This window comes from Bemisia tabaci, chromosome 4 (assembly GCF_918797505.1).
Source record: "Bemisia tabaci chromosome 4, PGI_BMITA_v3".
NCBI lineage: Eukaryota > Metazoa > Arthropoda > Insecta > Hemiptera > Aleyrodidae > Bemisia > Bemisia tabaci.
In genome coordinates, this window is record NC_092796.1 from 7,470,390 (window position 1) to 7,494,410 (window position 24,021).

The window sequence follows — 24,021 nt, forward strand, 5'->3', positions numbered from 1 at the left end:
GCTCCAGGCACTAGAATTTTTATTTCTTTTTCAACGCTTGCCAAATATGTAGTTCCTTGCCATATTCACTTAACATATCAAGATTCCTTGGCGCAACGATACCTCACTGAAGATGATTCTAAAAAAACTACTATTGTATTCCAGCAAGATTCATTTATATAAAAAAAAGTAACCTCGAATAAGACTGAACATGTCTACACTGGTACATGTGTCTCCTGAAGAATAATTTCTTAGTACACCCCTGATAATTCTGATATTAGTTAGATGGTTCAACATTTGGACCACACCTATTAAAATTTGACATAAGGATAAATTCAAAATTTCTCTTTCAAAATTTTAGTAAATACTCATCACTTAGGAGGCTACCAAGTCTCCTGAAAATGGTTTAAAACGAGAAATCGTATACTTGTCAACCAAAGCGCTGAATTTCAATAAGTTTTGCAGGGATTTTTTATGACGTGCCAATTAAATAAAAGGTGAAGCTTGAAGCTTGAACTCTGGGGCGTACACCTTTTTAAACCCTGCGTCAATACATTACATTGGCAAAGTTAGATGCCCTTTTTAACTTGAGGTTCAAAATTGAAAGGAAAATCTACCCCTTTTGAAATGTCCCTTTTGTCAGGTAATATACTTTCAGGTGAAGTTAGAGTACCTATATTGAGAGAGTATGGCCACTGGAGTTACCACCTCTGATTGGCTCAGCCATCTTAGGCTGAATGGAGCCCTTAGGACCCAAAAATGGTGGACGCCAAAGTTAATGTAATGCAAAATGATTCAAAATGTAGTTGTCTTTGCTTGTCGTATTGAGAACTTTACCCAAATGCTTTATTGCGACTTTTTTACATATTTTTAAGGCTAATCGTGTGCAATTTTTGAGAAAAATGATCTTAGATGCAGTAAGGTTGGCAACAAGTGCGGTTGGTGATAACCGTCAAAAAGTGGGAATGACCCCCCTCCCATCCTCAAAAACCAAAACAAAGCACCGCCATTTTTGGGTCCTAAGCCTCTCCATGGGACCCAGTGGCCATACTCTCTTAATATAGGTACTCTAGGTGAAGTTAAAGAGATCATGTCCAGATAGCTAAAAAGGAATTAAAAGAAACATCCTTGATATCGCGGTACTTAATTTTCTGAAACTCGGAGTGCAGTTGCGAAATGTTTAATTTGTATCACTCAAAACGTCAGGGGTCGTGGCGAAGTTCGCACTGCGGATTCCACGTCATATTTTCCGTACCTTTGTTGGATATCATTTTTCAATTCGGAGCTACAATTTCTGGCTCATCTGTAAAAACACATATGAGGACGAATCTGTAACAATAGCGGATGTCGAGTTTTCACATTGTGAGAAAATCGCATTTGAAGTTTTCGAAGCTTTGCACTTTGCCGCCCGTACAGAACCGAGAGGATTCTTATAAAGATTTTCATGAGGAGCAACCCTTCCTGTAAAAAATGTGCACGTTTTGCGATCTATGTAAGTGAAAAATTGAAGGAGTAACCGCGATTCGAAAAAAATGTGACATCCGCTGTTTTTACTGAAAACGTTTTTTTATGCATGAAACAAAGTCTTCAGGAGGGTTAAGGCTGGTGAAACGATTGAAATGAACCAAAAGTAAGTCAATGCTGAGTCATTCAATACAATTGAGCAAAAAACTAGACTGTTTTTAACTTCTGGAACAAAAATAAGGAACAAATTATAAAATCAGTTAAAAAATCAACAATTTTGGAGAGACTGTCCCGATACGTATAATTCGAGTGTCAGCTATAGCCCATGGTCGGTGCGCGGGCAGTTATCGCAAGTGGATTCGAATCTCTACCATGTCCTGCCGCGCCGGCGGGGGAGAACAGTGGATTCTCACATCCGCTGTTTTTAGAAATAACATGGTTTTCAGTTCCTATCTCGCCAAAAAATTCTTCTAGAAGTCTGAAACTTTGCACAGGCATTCTTGAAGGTTCCGGAATTCGAAAAAAGCGTTTGCCCTAAAAATGGCGGAGGTCAGCGACCGCTGTTGTTACATATAAGTCCTCATATGTTCATAGAAACACAAGTGGCACATAAGTTGTTTTTAAACTACGCCACAGATTGGGTGATAAATCAAAATGCCCAAAAATAAATGTCCAGAGCACAAAAATGTCCAAAGCAAAAAAAAGTCCATAAGTAAAAAATGTTCTAGTATCTGTAATGTTCAATAGCGGGAACACGGCCAAAATAAAAAAAAATGAAATAAAATCCTTATCACTACTTCTTCATAGTCTCCATGGGTACTGACGTATGAAGCCGTCAAGTTGCCCCTATGTTGCCACATGGTCAAATTATGTCATATTTGGGCAATTTTGTTTTTGGCCGAATTACTGCTATTGGACATTCCAGATATTTGGACATGTTTTAAGTATGGACTTTTTCGACTTCGGACATTTTTGTACTGAGGACATTTATCTTTGGACATTTTGTCCTAATACCACAGATTGTAGTCCGAATCGCAAGATTGAGTCCAGTTGTGCACCAGTCCCACTCCGATGGATTCCTTGCATGCGTCAAGAATTTGCGATTAAAGTAATTTTCCTTCAATTCCTTCTAACCCCTTCTTCCTCACCTGTCTCTGGTTCTATTTAGAGTCCCTTTAAACTGAGAGTTAAGACACCCCCCCCTCCCTCATGGAGTCACAAACGGGAATAAAGATTACACAAATTGAACGTTTTTCGTAATCTTTGATCGGCTCATTCTCAAATTCCTTTCTCCGTTCCTTCTTCCATTCCGTTTGTTCCTTGTCGAACCCGTAATTCCTCGGTCCATTCCAGATTATAATCTTTGCAATTTGTGAAAATGTAATCTTTCTTCCCGTTTGCGACACTGTGGAGGCCTAAAATACGGAAACCAATCAGAAATGGATTAACATTTGCTGAACTCTCAGTATAAAGGGACTCTACACTGAAAAAAATAGTTCTGTTCACAGGGCTCCTGCACTTCTTTTGTAACAGTCACAGAAGCTTCCGTTCTGAGGACAGAGTACTCTGTTCCCACGACTGAAGTTCCGTTCTCACATGGAAAAAAAAATTGCTGATTCAACAATTTAATTGCTAAAAACAGTGAGTGCAATGTTTCAACGCAGATTTTACAACAAAAAAATGCTACTTTAACCACATTGTAAACTAATTGAACCACGGGGGTGGTTAAAGTAGCATTTGTTTGTGGTAAAATCTGCGTTGAAACATTGCGCTCACAGTTTTTAGCAATTGAATTGTTGAATCAGCAATTTTTTTTTTCCGTGCACAACAGAAAAAATCTGTAAGAGTAACAAAGAAACTGCATGGAGTCCCGTGGACAGAAGGTTCTGTCGTCAGCACCATCTTTTTTTTCTGTGATAGTTCTAGTTAGCGGAAATACGAGGGGCGTTCAATAAGTAAGTATCCTCCCTCTCTAAAATCCATTAGAGTGGACCAATTTTAAAAAAACTTGGACTCAAAATTCTCCTTAGGATATTTTGAGTTCAACAAAACAAACCGCAACAAAATCGGACGATGTGCGGCCGAACGCGAGCCGTTTGAACGCGCCGAGGTGCTGGACGCTCCCGCCGAATCTGCGAGGATTTGAAGTCCGCTACAGGAGAAGAGCTTCTCTGCCAAAGCCTCAGTCGTTCATCACTGACGAAAAATCAAAGAAATTTTTGTAGAATAAGGGGCCTACCTCACTTCTCCGCATAACCAGCTCGATCCAAGCAAGTCTGATACTGAGACTAAGACTAAGAGAACAGCTTTTGGATGCCTCGTGCGTGGAAGTCTTTCAGCTGACCGCGGATGGAAGAGTGGACGGCTTGTTTGACCTCTTCCACTGATTCAAAATTAACTCCTCCAAGTTCAGATTTCAAGAACGGGAATAAATGGTGGTCTGGTTTGCCATTTATTATCGTTTCTGAAATCTGAACTTGGAGGAGTTAATTTTGAATCAGTGGAAGAGGTCAAACAAGCCGTCCACTCTTTCATCCGCGGTCAGCTGAAAGACTTCCACGCACGAGGCATCCAAAAGCTGTTCTCTTAGTCTTAGTCTCAGTATCAGACTTGCTTGGATCGAGCTGGTTATGCGGAGAAGTGAGGTAAGCCCCTTATTCTACAAAAATTTCTTTGATTTTTCGTCAGTGATGAACGACTGAGGCTTTGGCAGAGAAGCTCTTCTCCTGTAGCGGACTTCAAATCCTCGCAGATTCGGCGGGAGCGTCCAGCACCTCGGCGCGTTCAAACGGCTCGCGTTCGGCCGCACATCGTCCGATTTTGTTGCGGTTTGTTTTGTTGAACTCAAAATATCCTAAGGAGAATTTTGAGTCCAAGTTTTTTGAAATTGGTCCATTCTTATGGATTTTAGAGAGGGGGGATACTTACTTATTGAACGCCCCTCGTACATCCAACTCATTCTGTATTTAACTTTCCATACAGCTAAAATGAATCTGAGCGTGTCTCTCTTGGCCTGGATGACGGTGTCATGGGTTACAATACAGTGTGGATTGGGCATGACGGGGGGCGGACGTGGGGGGCAGTCAGAGATTCAATCGGCTCCGTCGACGCCTCCTATGTCTCCCAGAGCAACGTCACCTAGACGTCCCGGAGTGACGTCACCTAAGAGGGCGTCACGTGCTTCTTCACCTGCTCCGTCACAAAATCCAGTCTCCTGGTGGAAAAATCGCCAGCTGAAGAAAAATCAGGAGAAGGAGGCAAAGGAAAAGGCCGCTGCGAAGAGGAAAAAACCGGTCCGCAACTATGGGCCGCCTATACTTATTTACCGCAACGTGAGTACAACAGCGTAAAATTCTACCGACAACATTTCGTCACCTTCCGGCCAAAGTATCACAAGCGCCATGCGACGTTTCAAAATTTCCGCCGCGATTCTATTTTTTTACAGAGAAATTGTTGGTTGAATCTATTCGAAAATTTCACTGAATTTTATCGGCAGTGCAAAGAAAATTCAGTGAAATTTTCGAACAGCTTCGTTGAACGATTTCTCTGTAAAAAAATATAATGACGGTGGAAATTTTGAAACGTCGCATGGCGCTTGTGATACTTTGACCGGAAGGTGACGATTTGTGTCTGTCTTCCCTTCTGATGCCGAGCCGAGTGTCTTCTCTCGAGAATGGCTCGGTCGCACACAAGAAATACAGCCGTGAGAATTTAGGTACATACGTAGACTTTAGAGGGCTAAAAATGATGCAAAAATCGCGATGGTCACGTTAAGAAAGTTTGAAATCCGCACTTAAGTGCGCGATTTGCGGGGTTAGGAATATGCTTGTTCAAAGGATGTCGACGGTGAAACTAACAGACCACGTATCTCGTTTGCGGTGTTTAAAAATCTCCACTTACATTTCATTTTTTTGAAGGAGATCAAATCAGTATCATTCCTTACAATTTTCACAGATTTTTCACCGCACAAAGGGGAAAAATCACGGAAGTTTTCACGAATTGGCGTTGAGTATTCAAAAAATAAAGTATGATAGGAAGTCTGCGACGTCGCAAACCGAGATACGTGGTTTGGTAGTTTCACCGTCGATGTGTCCCATTAAGGTAGGTATTTTGGCCCTAACTTTGGTCAAACATTGAAACAGCTTAGAATAATGGCATGTATGGTCAAATCGTCTCTTAATCATCTACCCTGTGAGAAATCGTCCTTATATGAGGTGTTCTTGAAAGGTTTTTGCCTGATTTACCAGCGCAAAAAAGTGAAGTTTTGCAGTTTTCTCGAATAGGTAATTGCTCATTTTCGGTCCTGAATTAGATTTTTTATGTACGAGCACAAGGGACTACTACTTTTCCTTTAAATAAGTTGTAATGGGTGTACTAAAGATTAACATATTCGAATATGAAAGTGGTAGTTGCTTGTGCTCATACATAAACGATCTAATTTAGGACCGAAAATGAGCAATTATTCGAGAAAACTGCAAAACTTCACTATTTTTCGCTGGTAAATCAGGCAAAAACCTTTTAAAAACACCTCAAATAAGGACGAATTCTCACAGGATGATTAAGAGACGATTTGACCATACATGACATTATTCTAAGCTGTTTCAATTTTCGACCAAAGTTAGGGCCAAAATACCTACCTTACTGGGACACGTCCTTTCCCGCGCCTGGAGGCAGTTTTCAGGTCACCGGAAACAAATCAACAGGAACTTAATCCGGCGGTTCTGGTAGTTGCCAGTAAATGCCGGAAGTTGCCGATTCATCGTCGTTGTTCTTTATTTTTTCCAAGTGACGAGTTCCTGCGTGATCCATGCTTTGAGTTGTTAGAGTGTATTTCATAGATCAGCAGGTTATGTTGATGAATATTATGTTTGGAATTGTCAACTCAAACGCTGCTATCACGGAGTTGTAAGGAAATTGTCTAAATATGTATAACAGAAATCCTAATTCCTGAATAAGGAGGATCGGTGACAGAGGTCAAAAAAGGAATTGTTGGTTTTCGTTACCGGAAGTCGCCACTAGAGTCCCTTTATACTGAGAGTCAAGACAATTTGAATCCATTTTTGATTGGTTCCCGTATTTTAGGCCTCCACAGTGTCACAAACGGGAATAAAGATAACATTTTCGCCAATTGCAAAGATTATAATCTGGAATGGACCAGGGAATTACGGGTTCGGCAAGGAACAAACGGAATGAGAGGAGGAACGGAGAAAGGCATTTGAGAATGGGTCGATCAAAGATTACGAAAAACGTTCAATTTCTGTAATCTTTAATCCCGTTTGTGACATCCATGAGCCGAATTGTCTTGACTCTCAGTATAAAGGGACTCTAGTCGCCACGAGTTACCGTTGCTCGTTTCCAGTTATGATGCCTGCAAGCTGCCCCCAGGCGCGGGAAGTTCGAAAAAGCGTGTTCCTAACTACGCAAATTGCGCACTTGCGGAATGGATTGGAGACTTTTTTAATGGGTCCATCGTGATTTTTGTGTTGTTTTTTCTAAATATATCTACTCAACGGCTGTTTATCTTGTGTGCAACCGATCCATTGGACTTTGTTGCAAACTCCGCTACTTAGGTGCATATTATCTTAAAAAGATGTTAATATGGCACTTTAAGAACAAGAAATAGGGAGATGAGAACAACATTTACGGTTGTCAACGATCTGGTAAGATATGCCCAAACTGATTTGGCGAGCAACTCGTTGAGAATATGTCCTGCATAAAAAATGATGAATATCCGATTATGCATGTTATGATGCAATTGGTTTATAAAAGTGGAACTGATTTGCTTTAAAGATTATTAGATACGTTACTTGCCTATCATAATCAGGCGAAAATGATTATTGTTGGTTCCCAAAATCATGACGTTTACACAATTAGGTGGAGGGCCCCTAAAATATACGGATCAACTGTAGGTAAATGAGAACTTATATGTATCAATGGCGGATGTGAAAAATTACCTCGAAACACATTCAAAAAACTGTTTTGGCATCGAGAAACTTTCGAGAAAATACTTGAGATGTGATCTTCGAGATCTGTACATTATGCCAGAGCCAAGCATATTAAATTTTTGTGTGAACAAAACAGTTTTTTAAGCGTGTTTCGAAAAGGTAATTTTTCACATCCGCAATTGTTACATCTAAGGCCTCAAATGTTTTTGGAAATCGAATGGATAGGGACAGGATTTTTTTTTTTTTGAGTTTTGTGGCTTCTATTCCTTTGTTCAAATTTTTTAGGAATCTACAGCCATCTATAGACAAATGGGGTTATTTCGAGCTGAGTAGGATTTGAAAGAGAAGGATTGTAATATTGGACATTTTGGGGATTTTTAGTGAGTTAGGTGGGGAGATAGTAAAAGTGACAGGAAAATTGAAAACAATTATTTTGTTTCTATGGCCAGTTGGAAAGTATAACGGCAGGCGCCTGGATCCAAATGGTAGAAAGTATGAGGACAGGCGACAAATGTAAAGACAAGGATTTCGATGCAGGACGCGCAAAAAGCGTACTGCAAGCGAGTGACGGGATTGTTGGACCGACTTCCGCCCTGGATGAGGTCAAAATATTGCCCCCGCGTAACCAACGGAAGATGTGCCACACAGAATGGTGAAAAAATATGCGTGGTTGACACATACACCAAGGAACCATATTGCAGCGGATTTTTATGCTACAAGAAAATTGTAAAAACAAATCAGCCTTTTACGGTCTGTCTCGGCCGCCTCTTAACCGAGAAACCATCACAAAAATGGTTAGACGAAAATGGTAACTTTAACCCTGATGCGGGAGTGAGCGGCTCTGGCAATGATAACGAGCAGGGTTCAGAACATACAGCAGGCGCCGACGCGCCGAATACGCCCGCGAAATCGGTCATGGCGCCTGAAAAATGAAAGCTCTGCGTCAAAGTGGCCCCTAAAAATTGCCATCCCCTCCCCCAAAAAAATCCTATTTCCTGTTCGGTGATTTTTGGAGCTTTTCTCTTCCCCAAGTTACAGCTACTACCCTGCTAAAAATGCTGAGTACAAATGAGTAGAAAATCAAAGTCATGTGAATTTGAATTCTATTCACATGAATAGAATTCAAACTTACATGAATAGAATTTAACTCATGTGAGCAGAATTTCTCTATTCAGTTTTTTCCAACTCATATGACTAGAGATTTCAACGCACATGAGTTCAGCTTTGAATCTACCTTGTCCGATATCTCAGAAACTAGTCACCGCATCAAAACAATTATAAGTATAAAATGCTTTTATATTTCAAATTTACATACTATGTCGGTGTTTCCTGGTCAGAAACAGCACTTCTGAAAAATGAAAAAAATTGAATTCATATGAGTTTAACTTTTCTACTCTTATGAGTAGAATATTCTAGTAATATGAGTAGGATTTCTACTCTTATGAGTAGGAAGTTCTACTCATGTGAGTGGGCGAAACCTGAATAGCCTACTCGTCATTTTTAGCAGGGAAGTTTTGTAACCTAAACATCGTACATTTTACTTTTCACTGAATGCGCCGGGAAAAATTCGATTTGGCCCCAAAAAATCTCCAATGGCCCCTAAAAATTGTGCTTGATGGGCCACATGGCTCCTGAAACTCAGAGTTGAGTAGCGAACACTGGTCGCTAGGCATACATGTCACCAAGGAGGTGGATAGTTACTTATAATTGTTTGTGAGCATTTAGCTGCCGAGGCTATGAGCACTGTTACTGATAGACGTCGCGTCGGGAGATTTTCATTTGATCAGGATACATGTTATAATTGGATAGGTTTACCTTGTACTCCTGATGTGAATTCTTTTGTTGTGTTAACTATACAATGATCATATTTCGGCATATACTTTGCCATTGTCAGGTATGTTAAAATAATTGGATGAGGGTACTTTGTGATCGCGCTCAATTTTTAAATAAATACTAAACTAGACTAAACTAGATATCAGGAATATGCATGAAGCGTCCAGGGGTAACTTGCAAAGGCGTTACTCAACAAAAAAAATTCACATCAGTAGTGCAAGGTGAAAAGTCCATCCTATTATAACTACTGTATTTGTCTCTCTTATCATAATTCTAATAGTTTACTTGAAATATTGATTTTGTAATTCAAAGATTTTCTGTTTAAAATATCAGTAAAAGATGTTTAGTTATAATTTCCAAAAGTAGTATCTTATAGGCTTTGCTATTTAAGTACTGATTATTATTATCATTTTATAAGCTATTAATAAAATATGAAAGTTTGAGCTTTTTCGACTAATCATAAAGATATTGGTGTTTTATATTTTATTTTTGGTGTTTGGAGAGGATTGATTGGAACTTCTTTTAGAATAATTGTTCGTTCCGAGCTTATAAATGTTGGATCTTTTTTATCAAATGAACATTTATATAATGTTGTAGCGACTTCTCATGCCTTTATTATAATTTTCTTTATAACTATACCTAAATTTTCTCGTAATTACGAAATTGTTCATTCCCTCTCGTCTGATCCTGTTTATATACCTCATTTCATATATTTTTGAAAGTCTTTCTTGTGTTTATTGTTAGTTCATATCGAATAGATCCTAGCTGTCTTCATTATTTATTCAAAGTTTTCTATCGTAATTACAAGACTGTTCATCCCCTCTCGTCTGATCCTATTTTAATACCTCATTTCATATATTTTTGAAAGTCTTTCTTGTGTGTATTGTTAGTTCATATCGAATAGATTTTAGCTGACTTCATTATTTACATAAGGAACTGTAATTTTATTATGCACTTTTTGCAGAGTTAGGTTCTTGTGTAAATTTTACTTGTAGATGATTTCAATCATTCTTTCACCACTAAAATTTATTCAATTTTAGTTCTAGTCGAGCCATATTTCACGTTGACTAATTTCCTTTCAAGGTTCTTTTACTTTCTCGCTACTCTAGGGTAGAGGAAGTATTTTCATCCTGCAAGAGGGGGGGGGGGAGTTGAAGGTTCATCATTTCTAGACGTTTTATGGTCCCAAGAGGCAAAATAACCATACATGAAAAAATGTGTGTCCGTCCGTCAGGCGTCCCCCAAATCTGTCTACAGCGATATCTCAGAATCTATCTGTTCGATTTCATTCAAAAGAGGGTTATTCAAAATCGGCGATTTTACCCTATGCTTGGATTTTGCCCGGAGTTGGATATGTTGTTCCCTATCACAAGACACGCCTTTTTCCGGCATTGGCAAGTTCACCCGAAATTTTTCCCGCGCGCTACAGCGTTGCCAAGTTGAAAACAGGCAAATTCCGTAAGTGACATTAAAATTGAGCTATGAAGATGCGGTTTTAACGAAAATTCTCTAAAAATTACGCACTTTTAGGAAATGACCATGTTTTTAATGTCGCATTAATTTTAACATGCATTATTGCCAAATTTCCGATTTTTAAATTCGACAAATGTTACATATCCGCAAATACCCAAAAAGGCTATCTTCAAATTTGAATAAAAAGTTGTCTAATCGATAGTTCGTTTGATTCCGCATCCATCGATATATTATAGCTCGCTGGGAAACTTTTGGTTCGCGAGATATCATCATTTTTGTGAACAGCTTTATGGAGCGACGGCGCTTTTTGAGTCCGGGCGGATAGAAATTTTAGCCTCCTAAAACACCGGGTAGCATTAATTCCATGGTTTTCTATGTAATTTTTGGCGCTGAATCCGAATTTGACCATTTCATAAAAAAATTGTCACCAAGATGTTGCCAAATTTGGCAAAAATTGCTTAAAATCGGCCTTTTTGGCGGATTATAGCCTGTGACTTGCCAGGAGCTGATCAGACGACAAAATTGGTTATTTCCACAGTTTAAACTCGTTGAACTATCTACAAGCTGAGTCAAATTCTTTCTGCTCACGGTAAAATTAAACGCGCGACAAGCAGCAAACTGAAAAAAAGACACCGAAATTGGCGCTTTTTGCGGTTTTTGTCGTAAGTTTCTTGTTTTCCGATTAAGAGAATGTTTCTTGACTATACTTATGAACAACATGAGCAGAGTTTAATAAAATTGAACAATAAAATAAAATCGAACATATTCCAATGTTGCCAAGCTTAAACAAAATCCTTTAATTTTCGCTGGTTTTGTCGATATTTTTGTCCTATATTCTTTGTTCACCTCTTATTTTTAAATTTTATAAATGTATCTCTCTTGCAAAATAATACACTTCTGTAGAATAATTTAATTTTCAACTTAGATATATACTAATAACTAGGGTATTTAGTACAGGAGAGGAAAAATTCATAAAATAGTGAGTTTTAACGAATCGTGTCATAAAACACATTTTGAAACAATAATGGAAAATGTTCTGCTAAAAAATAATGAATAAAATGTACCTCCTCAGACTGACTTCATTAAAACCAAGACAAGACGCATTGCAATATCGCCAGATTACGTACAATCGTTGGAATTTGGCGGTATTTGACGTTATTATTCCATTACCCTATATTTAGTATACCAATTTTAGTTTTATTTTTCTGAGTAATGGAGTTTAAAAGAAATGTAACGACACCAAACTGAAGAAGACGCCTGGGTGACGAAGGACATGAAAAGGGCTTTTAATATAATGGAAAAGGGCGCTCCAAGATTACTGAGGACCTGTGGGTGTGGACAAAGGGGGACTATGGCGGTTAGGCGTCGCAGGGGGCCGTGAGACCGCTGTTAAAGCGGCTCTTTATCTATATATGTAATACAATACAGTAGTTTGTCGTACACTCAGGTAATTCAGATTTTCATAAGAAAACATTCTCTTAATCGAAAAACAAGAACTTACAGACAATAACCGCAAAAGCGCCAATTTCGGTGTCTTTTTTTCTGTATGCTGCAGTGTCAGCGCGTTTAATTTTACGTGGATCCTGTGGAGCAGAAATGAATTGACTCAGCTTGTAGAGTGTCAACGAGTTTAAACTGTGGAAATAACCAAATTTGTCTGTCTGATCAGCTCTGGCAAGTCAACAGGCTATAATCCGCCAAAAAAGGCCGATTTTAAAGCAATTTTTGCCAAATTTCGGCAACATCTTGGTGACATTTTTTTATGAAATGGTCAATTCGGATTCTGCGCCAAAAATAACATAGAAACCATGGAATTATGCTAACCGGGTTTTAGGAGGCTAAAATTTCTATTCCGCCCGGACTCAAAAAGCGCCGTCGCTCCATAAAGCTGTTCACAAAAAATGTGATATCTCGGCGAACAAAAGTTTCCCAGCGAGCTATAATTTATCGATGGATGCGGAATCAAACGAACTATCGATTAGACAACTTTTTATTCAAATTTGAGATAGCCTTTTTGGGGATTGCGGAATATGTAACATTTGTCGAATTTAAAAATCGGAAATTGGCAATATGCATGTTAAAATTTAATGCGACATTAAAAAACATGGTCATTTCCTAAATAGTGCAGTATTTTTAGAGAAATTTTCGTTAAAACCGATCTTCATAGTCATTTTTAATGTCACTTAACGGGAATTTGCCTGTTTTCAACTTGGCAACGCTGTAGCGCGCGGGAAAAAATTTCGGGTGAACTTGCAATGCCGGAAAAAGGCGTGTCTTGTGATAGGGAACAACATATCCAACTCCGGGCAAAATCCAAGCATTGGGGTTAAATCGCCGATTTTGAATAACCCTCTTTGCAGAGAAGACCATATCTATGGTCTCTTTATGCACGTCAAATGATTTTGGGGTACGCTGAAATTCAGGGAGGCTAGGGGCCAAGGTCCATTTTTAGCAAAATCACACGGAAAGCTCATTTTGAAGGACTGTACATTTAAAAAAAAAAAATGCCTTTAATTCTTTGAAAGTTGGCATAAAAGCACCACCTGCGTCATTAATTTAAGTTCCTGAAGGATCTTTGGACTAATCTCATAATTGCAGAAGGGCCGAGAGCAAACGCTCAATTCTCCGATAAATGTGTCGGAACGCTCCTGGGTACTAGCAGCAAACGCTTTGAGGTGAAAATAATATTTAGAAAACATTGTAAATTGTTAATTATTAATAAATAAATCTAATGACTTTGATCATTACTCGTATTTCCTGCCTTATGTGATCAAGATAAGTTAAGAGTGGTCGCACGAGTATTGTCCCTTTATCACCCGGTATGATTAGAGTCTCGTGGCTCATGGGATTATTTCTGTTGAAACGCTAATCTTAAAAGAAAAAGAAATTCAAGGAGGAAATAGTTTGAGTTCGGTCGTCTAAAATACGAAGTAATGGATTCTACACCAAAAACTTCAACAATCAAGAAAAAACAATAGCACACCTTTAAAAACTCCTTTTAAGAGAGTGAACATTTTCAATTATCAACTTATTTTGATATCTATCTTCTATACTATAAGCTCCGAGACCTCCTAATTTGCGTATCTGGTAACGCTTAGTTCCAGCGTTCTACCGGGCAAATTTCCATGATTTTTGCGGCTACGGACGAGTAATTGTCTCTAAGTGAGTCCGCTTTATTCAGATTTTGAAAAAATGACCCAGGTTGTTTTATATTGCGTGGTAAAGTTGCGAATTCTCCCATTTAAACAATGTATTTTTCTATTTTTTGCCATAGTTCATTTGAGTGCTCTACTGGATCAATTCCCATGAATTTTGCGGTCATCGACAGGCGATAGTTCCCAGATGAGCCCGCTGTAATCAGAATGTGAAAATAGGACCCAGGTTTTTTTATATTAGAGGAGACCAGAAAGCTCAGAAAGGGGGGCAAAATTTGAAGTAAGCGGAAATGTTGAATCTTGGTTTGTTAGTAGGGTAAGTGAATCGAAGGGATGGTCCTTTGGTACATACTATCCAAAAGTGACGAAAAGCTCCGTTCCATTTCGTTTCAAACTTGGCGTGAAGTTGGAAATATATGCCGATTTTTTCATTCGATTCTTATTGGTCCAATTGTTCCCGGCCAGAGGGAGATTGGATTGATGAAAGTCGGGTATGAAAATCTTTTCATTTTTTTGGTCGTTCTTTTGTCGACGCGGGCCTAAGAGAACGCGAAGTGCCCTCTGGGCCGGGTTGGGCCGCGTAGCGGCCAGGGAGCATAGCCCCCTAGTAATATTATGAGATCGAAACCGGTAAAATCCTTTTACTCAACATATAGATCGTATTCGATACATCAAACGGGTGAGATTGTATCGATATCGATTGGTTCAAAACATAAACATAGCCTCAAAAGTCAATTCAGAAATCTGAGGGAACGAGTCTTTTGAAATAGATTTTTTCATTCTTTTGAGTACCAAATGCCAATGCAAAGTGAAATTGTGAGGAATTTTCTCATTTTCAGCTTTTCCAACTTAAATCCAAATGGTTTTGATTGAGGTTATGTTCTATTGTTTTGAACCAAACGATACATCGAACCACTATCGAATACGGTCTATTGAATAGAAAGTCTTGCGGGTCGATTGTTGAATCGTTATCGAATGATCCTGCTCGAAAAAATCCCTATCTGAGCAATGCTTTTTATCGATCAAGGTTACTTAATAACGATTCAACGATCGACATGCTGATATGATCCTGGATAAAATCATCACATTTTCTAGCGGTTTTCGGACGATCGCCATAGTTGCAGATCTCAGATATTTATCCTCAGTCAATCAGACATTATTATTTTTGTATCATTTAATTAATGGTAACGGTATCTTGATTTCTTCAAATAAGTTTCAGATATGGTAAGTCGCAAGACAGAATGCCGCATTAGAGGATCTCAGAAAGAATATGGTGATAATAAGATGTTATACAACAAAGTAAATTTTTTTTTGTATTCTTAAAGGCGCTTATTTTATAGAGGATTAGAAGAGCGCTATCAGGCTTAAGTATTTTTATTTTAACAATGTAAGATAATAGAGCCCCAGCATCATGATTTTATAAGCGAAGCGCAACGTCACTTCGAGCCGGATCCTTACTAACTTTTCGATACAACTATTCGTGCTCAAATGTTGTCCTCGTTGCATACACCAATAATTGAAGGCATTCTAGTTCCACTTACGCTCCGCTCAATCAGCGCGGCGCTGAGCCGGCTCTTTGAGGTCCGCAGGTCCCTTGAAAAACTTTTATGCTCTATGCCTCTTGAACGAGATGAGCAGGCAAGTATATCAAGGATGAGCGTGGAGTCCAAAATCTTGGACGAGATGGTATATAATCTTAAATACTGGCTTATGGAAGGGGAGGGGCAAGTCAAGTAGCTCATGTGAGCTTCTCGCTTGAAAAAAATATGAATCACGGATAACGCTTTTTTTCAATAAAAATAATTTTTCAGCTATTCCTCAGGTTTTCTAGGTTATTTTCTGAAAAATTGGTGTAATTATCAGGGCGGTGCCCCGTAATTCAAAACGAGGAGTGGGAGGTTGTCGTACAATTGGGAGGGGGCTTAAAAAGTAGGCTTAAATACAAGATGTAATGCTTGAATGACCCTTGGATCAAGTGATGGATGAATCAGGAGAAGTTCCACTTGGTAGCGAAAAAGAAGAGAGCCGGGAAAAGGTAACTAGCCGCATAGGAGGAGCCTCGAAGGAAGATGGTGGCGGCGGCGCTGCTGCTGGGACTGCTCTGAGTCGGAGGCCGCTCAAGCTGCGTCTCGATGCTCGTATCATTGGAGAGCACGAGTCCAGCCTTTGGACGAAGAATCAAAGACTCCACCTGAACGATACAAAAAAAATATTCATTTAATGAGACAATTACTTCTGACAGCACACTCTATGGCCTTGTCTCCATGGGACGTTTCATGGGATTTGTCCCGGGGAAAAATCTCACTCGCGAAGTTGGGAAAAATATTGAGTTAGTCAATACTAATCACAGTACCAACTTAGAGTCCTTGTGGAGGCCCAGGAATGACTTCAAAAGTAGAAGAGGAAATTTTGTTGCGTTTTTTAACGGGGAAAAATCCCAGAAGTTTCATTCCTGCGATTCGAACTTGGGAAAAATCCCGTGGAGACAAGGCGTATCAAATTGGTTGAACACAAATCAACCTAACTACGTTTCACGGACCCTAATTTTCTCTCACGGCTCCTCTTTTCAATAGAACACTAAACAACGTAACTCCTTGAAACTTTCTGTGAAATGTCTATGATTTGCAAGGAACATACTTAAAAACTTAAAGTCGGAATTTTGTTTGTGAGGGTGTGTGTGGGTGTCGCACTAGGTGATTTTAAAATGTCCAAGGAAACACTCAGATCCGTAAAAACATTTTGACTAACAATAAAACTGTGCAAGAAACATTTGGAAGCAATTTCAAGAGCTTAGTGAAACACTAGAAAAGGTGATAGGTCAAAATGTCCAAAAAAAATATCCAAAAGTCAAAATGTCCAAACCCTGAATGCCCAAAAATCTAAAAAGGCCAAATATCAGTAATGTCCAGCAGACAAATAAGTCCAAAAGTAGGCAAATGTCCAAATGTGAGATTAGGCATTGGTTGAGTTGTTATTGGAGTTTCGGGTGCGGTTTGCGAGCTGTTTGTGAATGCAGCCATAGAAACAGACGCGTCGGATTTTTCAGAAAATACCAATTCTGAAAAAAAAATCGGGGACACCTAGTACAACATCTGAGCAAAGTCTGGGCCAAATCCGGGGGGGGGGGGGGGGGCAAAATCGGCGTTTTTGGAACAACCTCTTTTTTGAACTTTTTGAAGCAGTGTGAGCAAACATTTCAAAATCATGAGTTGAAAAAGGTTGACTCCGCGAGTCTGAATATTAGAGCCAAAGAAAACACAGAGCGGAGCGGCGGCGCGGCGTGCTGCCAGCTCGACACATGCACTGGCGCCTACAAACCTAACAGGGATACCTCACGCATTGCGCAATGCGTGAAGTATCCCTGTTAGGTTTGTAGGCGCCAGTGCGCGTTCCGCGCTGGCCGCTTACCCGCCGCCGCGCCACGCCGTGCCGTGGCGCCTCTAGCAACTATTTCACAACAGAGGTGCTGCACAGCACTATACGAAATTGAAGGCGCTCCAACATATTAAAAATGACAGGCATCTTTTAAGAGTACGGAGCTTTTTGAAGGAAACGTCCCTAGAATTTCAACTTATATGAATAGAATTTAACTCATATGAGCAGAATTTCTCTTTTCACTTTTCGCCGACTCATATGACTAGAGATTCCAACTCTTATGACTAGAGATTTCAACTCACATGAGTTCAGCGTTGAATCTACCGTGTCCGATATCTCAGAAACTAGTCACCGCATCCAAAAAATTATAAGAGCAAAATGTTCTTATTTTTCAAATTTACACATTACACAAAATCGGCGTTCTTGGAACAACCTCTTTTTTGAACTTTTTGACTTTGTTTTCCCCGCGAAAAAGTGTGGACCCAGCAACAGTTCACCACCTTGTAACTACTACTACTACTACTACTACTACTACTACTACTACTACTACTACTACTACTACTACTACTACTACTACTACTACTACTACTACTACTACTACTACTACTACTACTACTACTACTACTACTACTACTTTATACTGTAAATCGAACCTGAACAAGTATATTAGAGGACTTAGGTACATGGAAAAAGAACGATTGTTTTATCAATTCCTGATAAGAAATGATCCTACAGGAATCTAATCACCAGTTGGATTGCATTTTGCAAAAAGGAACCAAGAGCATTTCAATGTTGCTAAGATTGTGCAACTCGATTTACCCTGCAAATATAAACTGATAATCTAAACAAGTTATATCTTTACTCCCAATCAACTATAAATTAAAAACGAAAATTATCTCGGTCAATTTAATTTTTTGCACGATTCCAGTAATTTTATTGCGAAGATTGTAAATTGCACAATCCTAGCAACATTGGGTTGCTCTTGGTTCCTTTTTGCAAAATTCCATCCAGTTCTACATAACCAAGTAGTTCCATTAGTGTAAATCATGGATCTGGTTACTTTCAACAGTCGTATTAAAAAGCATTATCAGAAATCTATTATTAGCTACTAGATTTCCTGGGGATCGGAAAAGGAATTTTGTAACTATTAAAGTTCTTTTTCCCCGTTTAATTCTGTGGTATACCTTTAGTCGCTTTATAGCACTCCCTAGCGCTCCGCGACACCTAACCTCCACTGCCCCCTGGCGAACCACAACCTTTCGGGCAATGAACATACCTTTAGTTCTGTGGCTCATGCATAAAAAAAGGAAGAAAGAAAAAAACAAGCGGGAAAGTTCTAATACTGTCGTATTAGAAAAGCGCTCAGGTGTTAGTAAATGTATTTAGTGAAGAAAGAACGTATAAACTCCGTCGACTTGGCTGGGAAATGGAAATAAAACATCAGCTGATAGCAAACAAAGGTTACCAAGGAAACCGTAAACGCGTATTTTTGTTTCCCGAAAATGAGCTCACCGTTGAGCTCATCAGGCGCGTTTTTTTAGGCTTCATTTGAGTTCAACGATCAATTTCGATAAGAATTACTCTACCGCTAAGAAATTTTCTTATAGACAAACGATCGAAACTACCTGCGCATTACGTTAAAAGCATAAAATACAGTTTTCACAGCTTTATTTATTTTAAAAATGGACCCCCCCAAAAAGCCTACACATAAATCTGTTTTAATTGTGTGTTTCATGCGTAAAAAAAGAGACATACCTGTGGAAGCTGGCCCTCTTGGTGCTCGCAGTTGAGACTGGAGGCGTAGACACGCCACTGACCGGGGAGAGGGAGGAGCCGACTCAAGTTGAAAGTCGTCTGGAAATGGCCGACGTTGACTACGGCGACGTAGGAGACCTGCTCGAGATCCCTGGCGATGACGAGGACGTCGCCCTCAGACCAGAGCCGAAGGGATCCCTGCTGCAGGACCGGAAGCCGCTTGAGGGCCAACAGGGACTTGAACACGCTTAGGTGGGACTTGGTGTCGGCCTGTGCGGCCGCGTTGGAGTCCCAGAAGTCGGCGTTCACCGGCAGCCACGTCGTCGAGTTGCTCGAGAACCCCGCCGAGACGGAAGAATTCCACTGGAACGGTGATCGCTCCGGGTCGCGGGACTTTTCCTGAGGGAACACGTCCAATAACATCAAGGCCCAGCGCCGGAAATAGACACACGGAAAAAAAATCAAGTTTCGCATTGTACAATTTTCTAGTTTAAAAAAAAAACCAATAAATTGGTGGGCCCTAATAAATTAGTTAATTACCGAAATGTTGCTGCACCACCACAATTAATTTGAATTTCCCGTATCATCCGACAAATTCGGGTAGTACTAAAATTTTAGGAGATAAACCTCTGACACTTTTTCCCTGTGCGCGGAAAAAATGGATTGCTGATTTAACAATTAAATTGTTTAAAAATGTGTCCGACATGTTCCAATGTAGATTGTACAGTAAGAAAATGCTAATTTCACCACACCCGTCGTTAAATTAGCTTTCCTCCCTGGTAAAAATCGGCGGTAAGAGCTGCGTTTCAAAATACCATAGGAATTCTTATAGCCGGCTAAAGAAGGCTACAGAAAATCATATAGCTGGCTGTAGAATGCGGAGAAAATCATACGGCCGAGCTATACGAAGCGATAAAAAACTATGCAGCCGGGCTATAGTTCCTATCGCCGGGCTTTACACTTTATCGCCTGGCTGTTGCTTTTTCGCCGTCAATTATAAAAGGCTATAAGAAATTGTGTAGAAATTCGTATGCTTTGGAAATCATTAAGTTTGATACGGAACCACCTTAATATTTACAAAACACACATTATATTTTCTTTTAGTACATATTTTTTTTTTCATCAATTAAAATGAGGACAATCCATACAGGATGTGCAAACATTCCAATGTGAATGAGTTCCATGAGTTGAATAACGCTGACTCCGCCAGATTAAATATTAGAGCCTAACACAAAGCGGAGCGGCGACGCACTGGCGCCTACAAACCTAACAGGGATACTTCACGCATTGCGCAACGCGTGAAGTATCCCTGTTAGGTTTGTAGGCGCCAATGCGTGTTTCGCGCTGGCTGCCCGCCTGCCACGGCGCTTGAAGCAACTATTTCACACCAGAGGTATTGCACAGTATCATACGAAACTGAAGGCGCTCTAATATATTAGGAATGGCAGGCATCCATCAAAAGTACGGAGCTTTCCTCGCAAAATAAATCAAGATACTACGGCCCAAAAAGAAAGCAGTGGTCCAAAAAATCACTAAGTCGTAGCATCCGTAATTAATGACGTTTAGCATACACTTTATCGCCTGGCTGTTGCTTAATCGTCATCGGCTATAAAAGGCTATAAGAAATTGTGTAGCCGGCTATAGAAGCTATTGGAAATCTTACAGCCGGCTGTAGGTCCATGGTATTTTGGAACACAGATTCTACTGCCAATTTTTACCAGGGCCTACGTAAAATGTACATTTGAAACATGTCAGACACATTTTTAAACAATTTAATTGTTAGATCAGCAATCCATTTTTTTCCGTACACAGAGAAAAAGTGTTAGAGTTCTAAAATGTTAGTACTACCCGAATTTGTCGGATGATATCGTACGAGAAATTCCAATCAATTGTGGTGGTGCCGCAACACTTCGGTCAGTAACCTAATTTATTGGGGTCCACCAATCTTTTAGTTGAAATGGGTGGTGCTTGTAGATTAAGGGAGCAAATGATGGACTAGCTAAAGGGTTTCTCGTGTGTTGCTGTTTGTTAGTCCATTACCTAAATCCTTTGTCCATTGCAACCACTTGCTTCCACCAATTGGATCTCTCCACTCGGAGAAAAAAAACTCGTGCGTGGGACCCGAAGTTTAGGACATATGGATCTCTGAAGTTTTCAGATTGAGCATCTGAACACTTTAGATCTAGCTGCCGAGGTTCGGATCATACATCTGAAACTTCAGTTCTTACATCTGAAGAACTTCAGATGTGAGAACCGAAGTACTTCGGATGTGAGAACCGAAGTACTTCAGATGTATAAGAACTGAAGTTTCAGATATGTGATCCGAACCTCGGCAGCTAGACTTAAAGTGTTCAGATGCTCAATCTGAAAACTTCAGAGACCCATATGACCTAAACTTCGGGTCCCAAGCACGAGTTTTTTTTCTCCGTGCATATCCTTTTTGTCTTCTTTGTCTATCGCTTTGTCTACAAATTTCAAGGATCAGCTCACTGGACTAAGAGGATATATGTACAAATCAAACTTGAATAAAAAAATTAAATGAGCATTCGGAAAAAAGGCACATGTCCATCTAGTGTTGCTGAGATTGTGCAACTACACCTTTATTTCAAAACGTAACCCTGCACTGGAAATCAAGGATAATTACCTCGTAACCATAGAACATTTCATATATAGAAGGCAAGAAACTAGAAGCCTCTGATTGTCAAAAAACGCATCCAATTATGACTCGGCACAATTAGCAACAATTTAGCAGTGACAGATGCAATGGGCCTGTTACAAACTTTTGCTAGGGCAAAAATAAGAGTTGTTCCTTATAGATAATGTCTCAAAAATCACGATGAGAGCATTGGCAAACTCTGAAATGCACTCCTAACTTTACAATCCGCGTAAGAAAGTTGAGTTTTTTTAAGCTTCCCGCTACAAAAAGGATACCACAGCACAGGTGAACATTTCGTTAGAGGAGTCGTTCCATTCAATCCCTGCTCAACATGGCCGACGCTTCCGCGCCCATGTTGAGGAGCACGAGGTCAATGAAGGCGGATACCTATCAACGCGAGAAAAATGTGAATGTGAACACGCCGATTGTTATCAGGTGGTTATAATCATCGTCCCGTCACATGTATTCAGGCGGATTGGCGTCGGCTATGTTGAATATTGCGTGGTATCCTTGTGAGCAAGGGTTAGATGGAATGACTCCTCTAACGAATGTTCACCTGTGCCGTGGTATCGTTTTTGAAGCGGGCAGCTCGAAAAAACGCAAATTTCTCATGCAAACTGTGAAAGAAGGAGTGCATTTCAGACTTTGCCGATGCGCTCGTCAAGATTTTTAGACACTTACTTTTTGCTCTAGCAAAAGTTTGCAACAGGCCCGTTGTGGCCTTTTTCCGAAGGGTTCTTCACATTTAAAGCCACACCTCAAATCGCTCCTTTCCAGCGTTGAGTCCTTGCGGATCGGCCGTTTCAGACCAACTAACATAGGCGTCTTGCATGGCTATCTCGTCGCCCATGTACGTGACAACGGTGCCCGGCAGAATAAACTGGATCATGTGCAGACTATCCATGAAGTCTCGTCCAAAGCGCGTTGCGGCTCTGTGATTGTCATGGTTACCTATAACAAACGTAGAGAAGTAGATACATGGGCGTAGCTAGGGGGGTCCTGGGGGGCCTGCCCGCCCCAGAAATCTCGTGCCCCCCCCCCCCCAGAAAAACGGGATCCTCCATTCCTCACCCCCCCGCTCTCTTCACCACGAGAGGGGAACCCATGCCCCCCCCCCCCGAGAAATTTCCTAGCTACGCCCCTGAGTAGATAATCGTCCAACTGTGTCAACAAGGCACAAAAAGGGACAAAAAAGGGACCTTCTCTTTTGTAAATTTGTACGAGGCGCCTTGTCACAAACGGATGGGGGGGGGGGGGGGGGCTCCAGGATGAAGGTGGTTGCGTCTTCCTCTCCATCCCCTACGATCGATTATCGATGTTTCCCTATTTGAAGCTATCGTAGAGAATCGATTATGAAGGTGTTCGCTGCGAACACCCAGTTGATCGATCCTTTACAATAAGTTTAAATGGAGGATCAATCAATATATCGCTAAACTACCAACCACGTATCTCGGTCCCTGCGCCACGTCGCACACTTCCTGCTCCCACTTTATTCGTTAAATCGAAAACTGCTTAACGTCTAGTCTTGAAAAATTTGCATGTAGATTTGTGCTCGTTAGTTGGCCGACAATGTAAAATTCTCCTGTGAAAATTTCAAGGAGGATTTTTGATTTCGTCGACTAAGCCAAAAATACTAACCATGCGCGGCAGCGAGAGCTTTGTGAACACCGATAACGCACGATCCGCGGCTCGGTAGTTTCCACGTCGATATCGCTAAGCACGCCACGCCACTCATTCATCCCTCCCTCACGAGCACACCCCTGCTTCCCGCTATCGTTAAATCAAAACGGCTCAAGTAATACCTCCGCAAAAAATAGAATGGCATTCGGAAGGGATACACAGTCCGTATGCCAGAATCGTTTGCCATCTAGTTTTTTTGGAGGGGGGATTCAGGGGTACCGTTGCGTAGTTTTATTGCGGTGTTTGAAAATCTCTGCTGCTATTTTATTTTTTTTGGAAATAAAACTGTATAGCTAGAGATTTCCACGGAGTATCCTGCTAATAAAGAAGAAAAATTAGGAATGTTTTCAAGAAATTAAGTTGATAGGTTGTCTGACGAAAAAATAAATCATGGTAGAGTGTCTGCTACGTCGCAAATGGAGATAGGTGGTTTCGTACTTTGGCCATCGATATGTGAACGGATTCGTGAAAAGGGACCTTAACTTTCAGAGCTTTATATCTGAGTTTTCAGTAACATTACATGGAGTAAGAAAATCTGGAAATTTTGTGGCAAGTTTGACCCTAAAGAATCTAAAATTGAGAACGATATGACGTCCTGCAGTCATCTCTTGAAAATTTCTTTGACTTTTCTTCTCCTCGTAAGGCATGAAAGCAAAGATAAAATAGTTCTTGTTCATTCAAAATAAATAAAATAGGATGGACATTT

General features: G+C 40.2%; 1 protein-coding gene across 1 annotated transcript in view; it reads right to left on the reverse strand.

Annotated features, from left to right (window-relative positions):
* Positions 1 to 13,593: 13,593 nt before the first annotated feature.
* Positions 13,594 to 24,021, reverse strand: part of LOC109037554 (maltase A3) — a 29,978-nt gene continuing 19,550 nt past the window's right edge. Inside the window, exons 4-6 of the mRNA XM_019052287.2 lie at positions 22,393 to 22,586; positions 18,980 to 19,378; positions 13,594 to 16,040 (exon numbers count right to left, since the gene is read on the reverse strand). Coding sequence (XP_018907832.2) covers positions 15,837 to 16,040; positions 18,980 to 19,378; positions 22,393 to 22,586 — 797 coding nt within the window. The 3' untranslated portion in view covers positions 13,594 to 15,836. The remainder of the gene's footprint in view (positions 16,041 to 18,979; positions 19,379 to 22,392; positions 22,587 to 24,021) is intronic.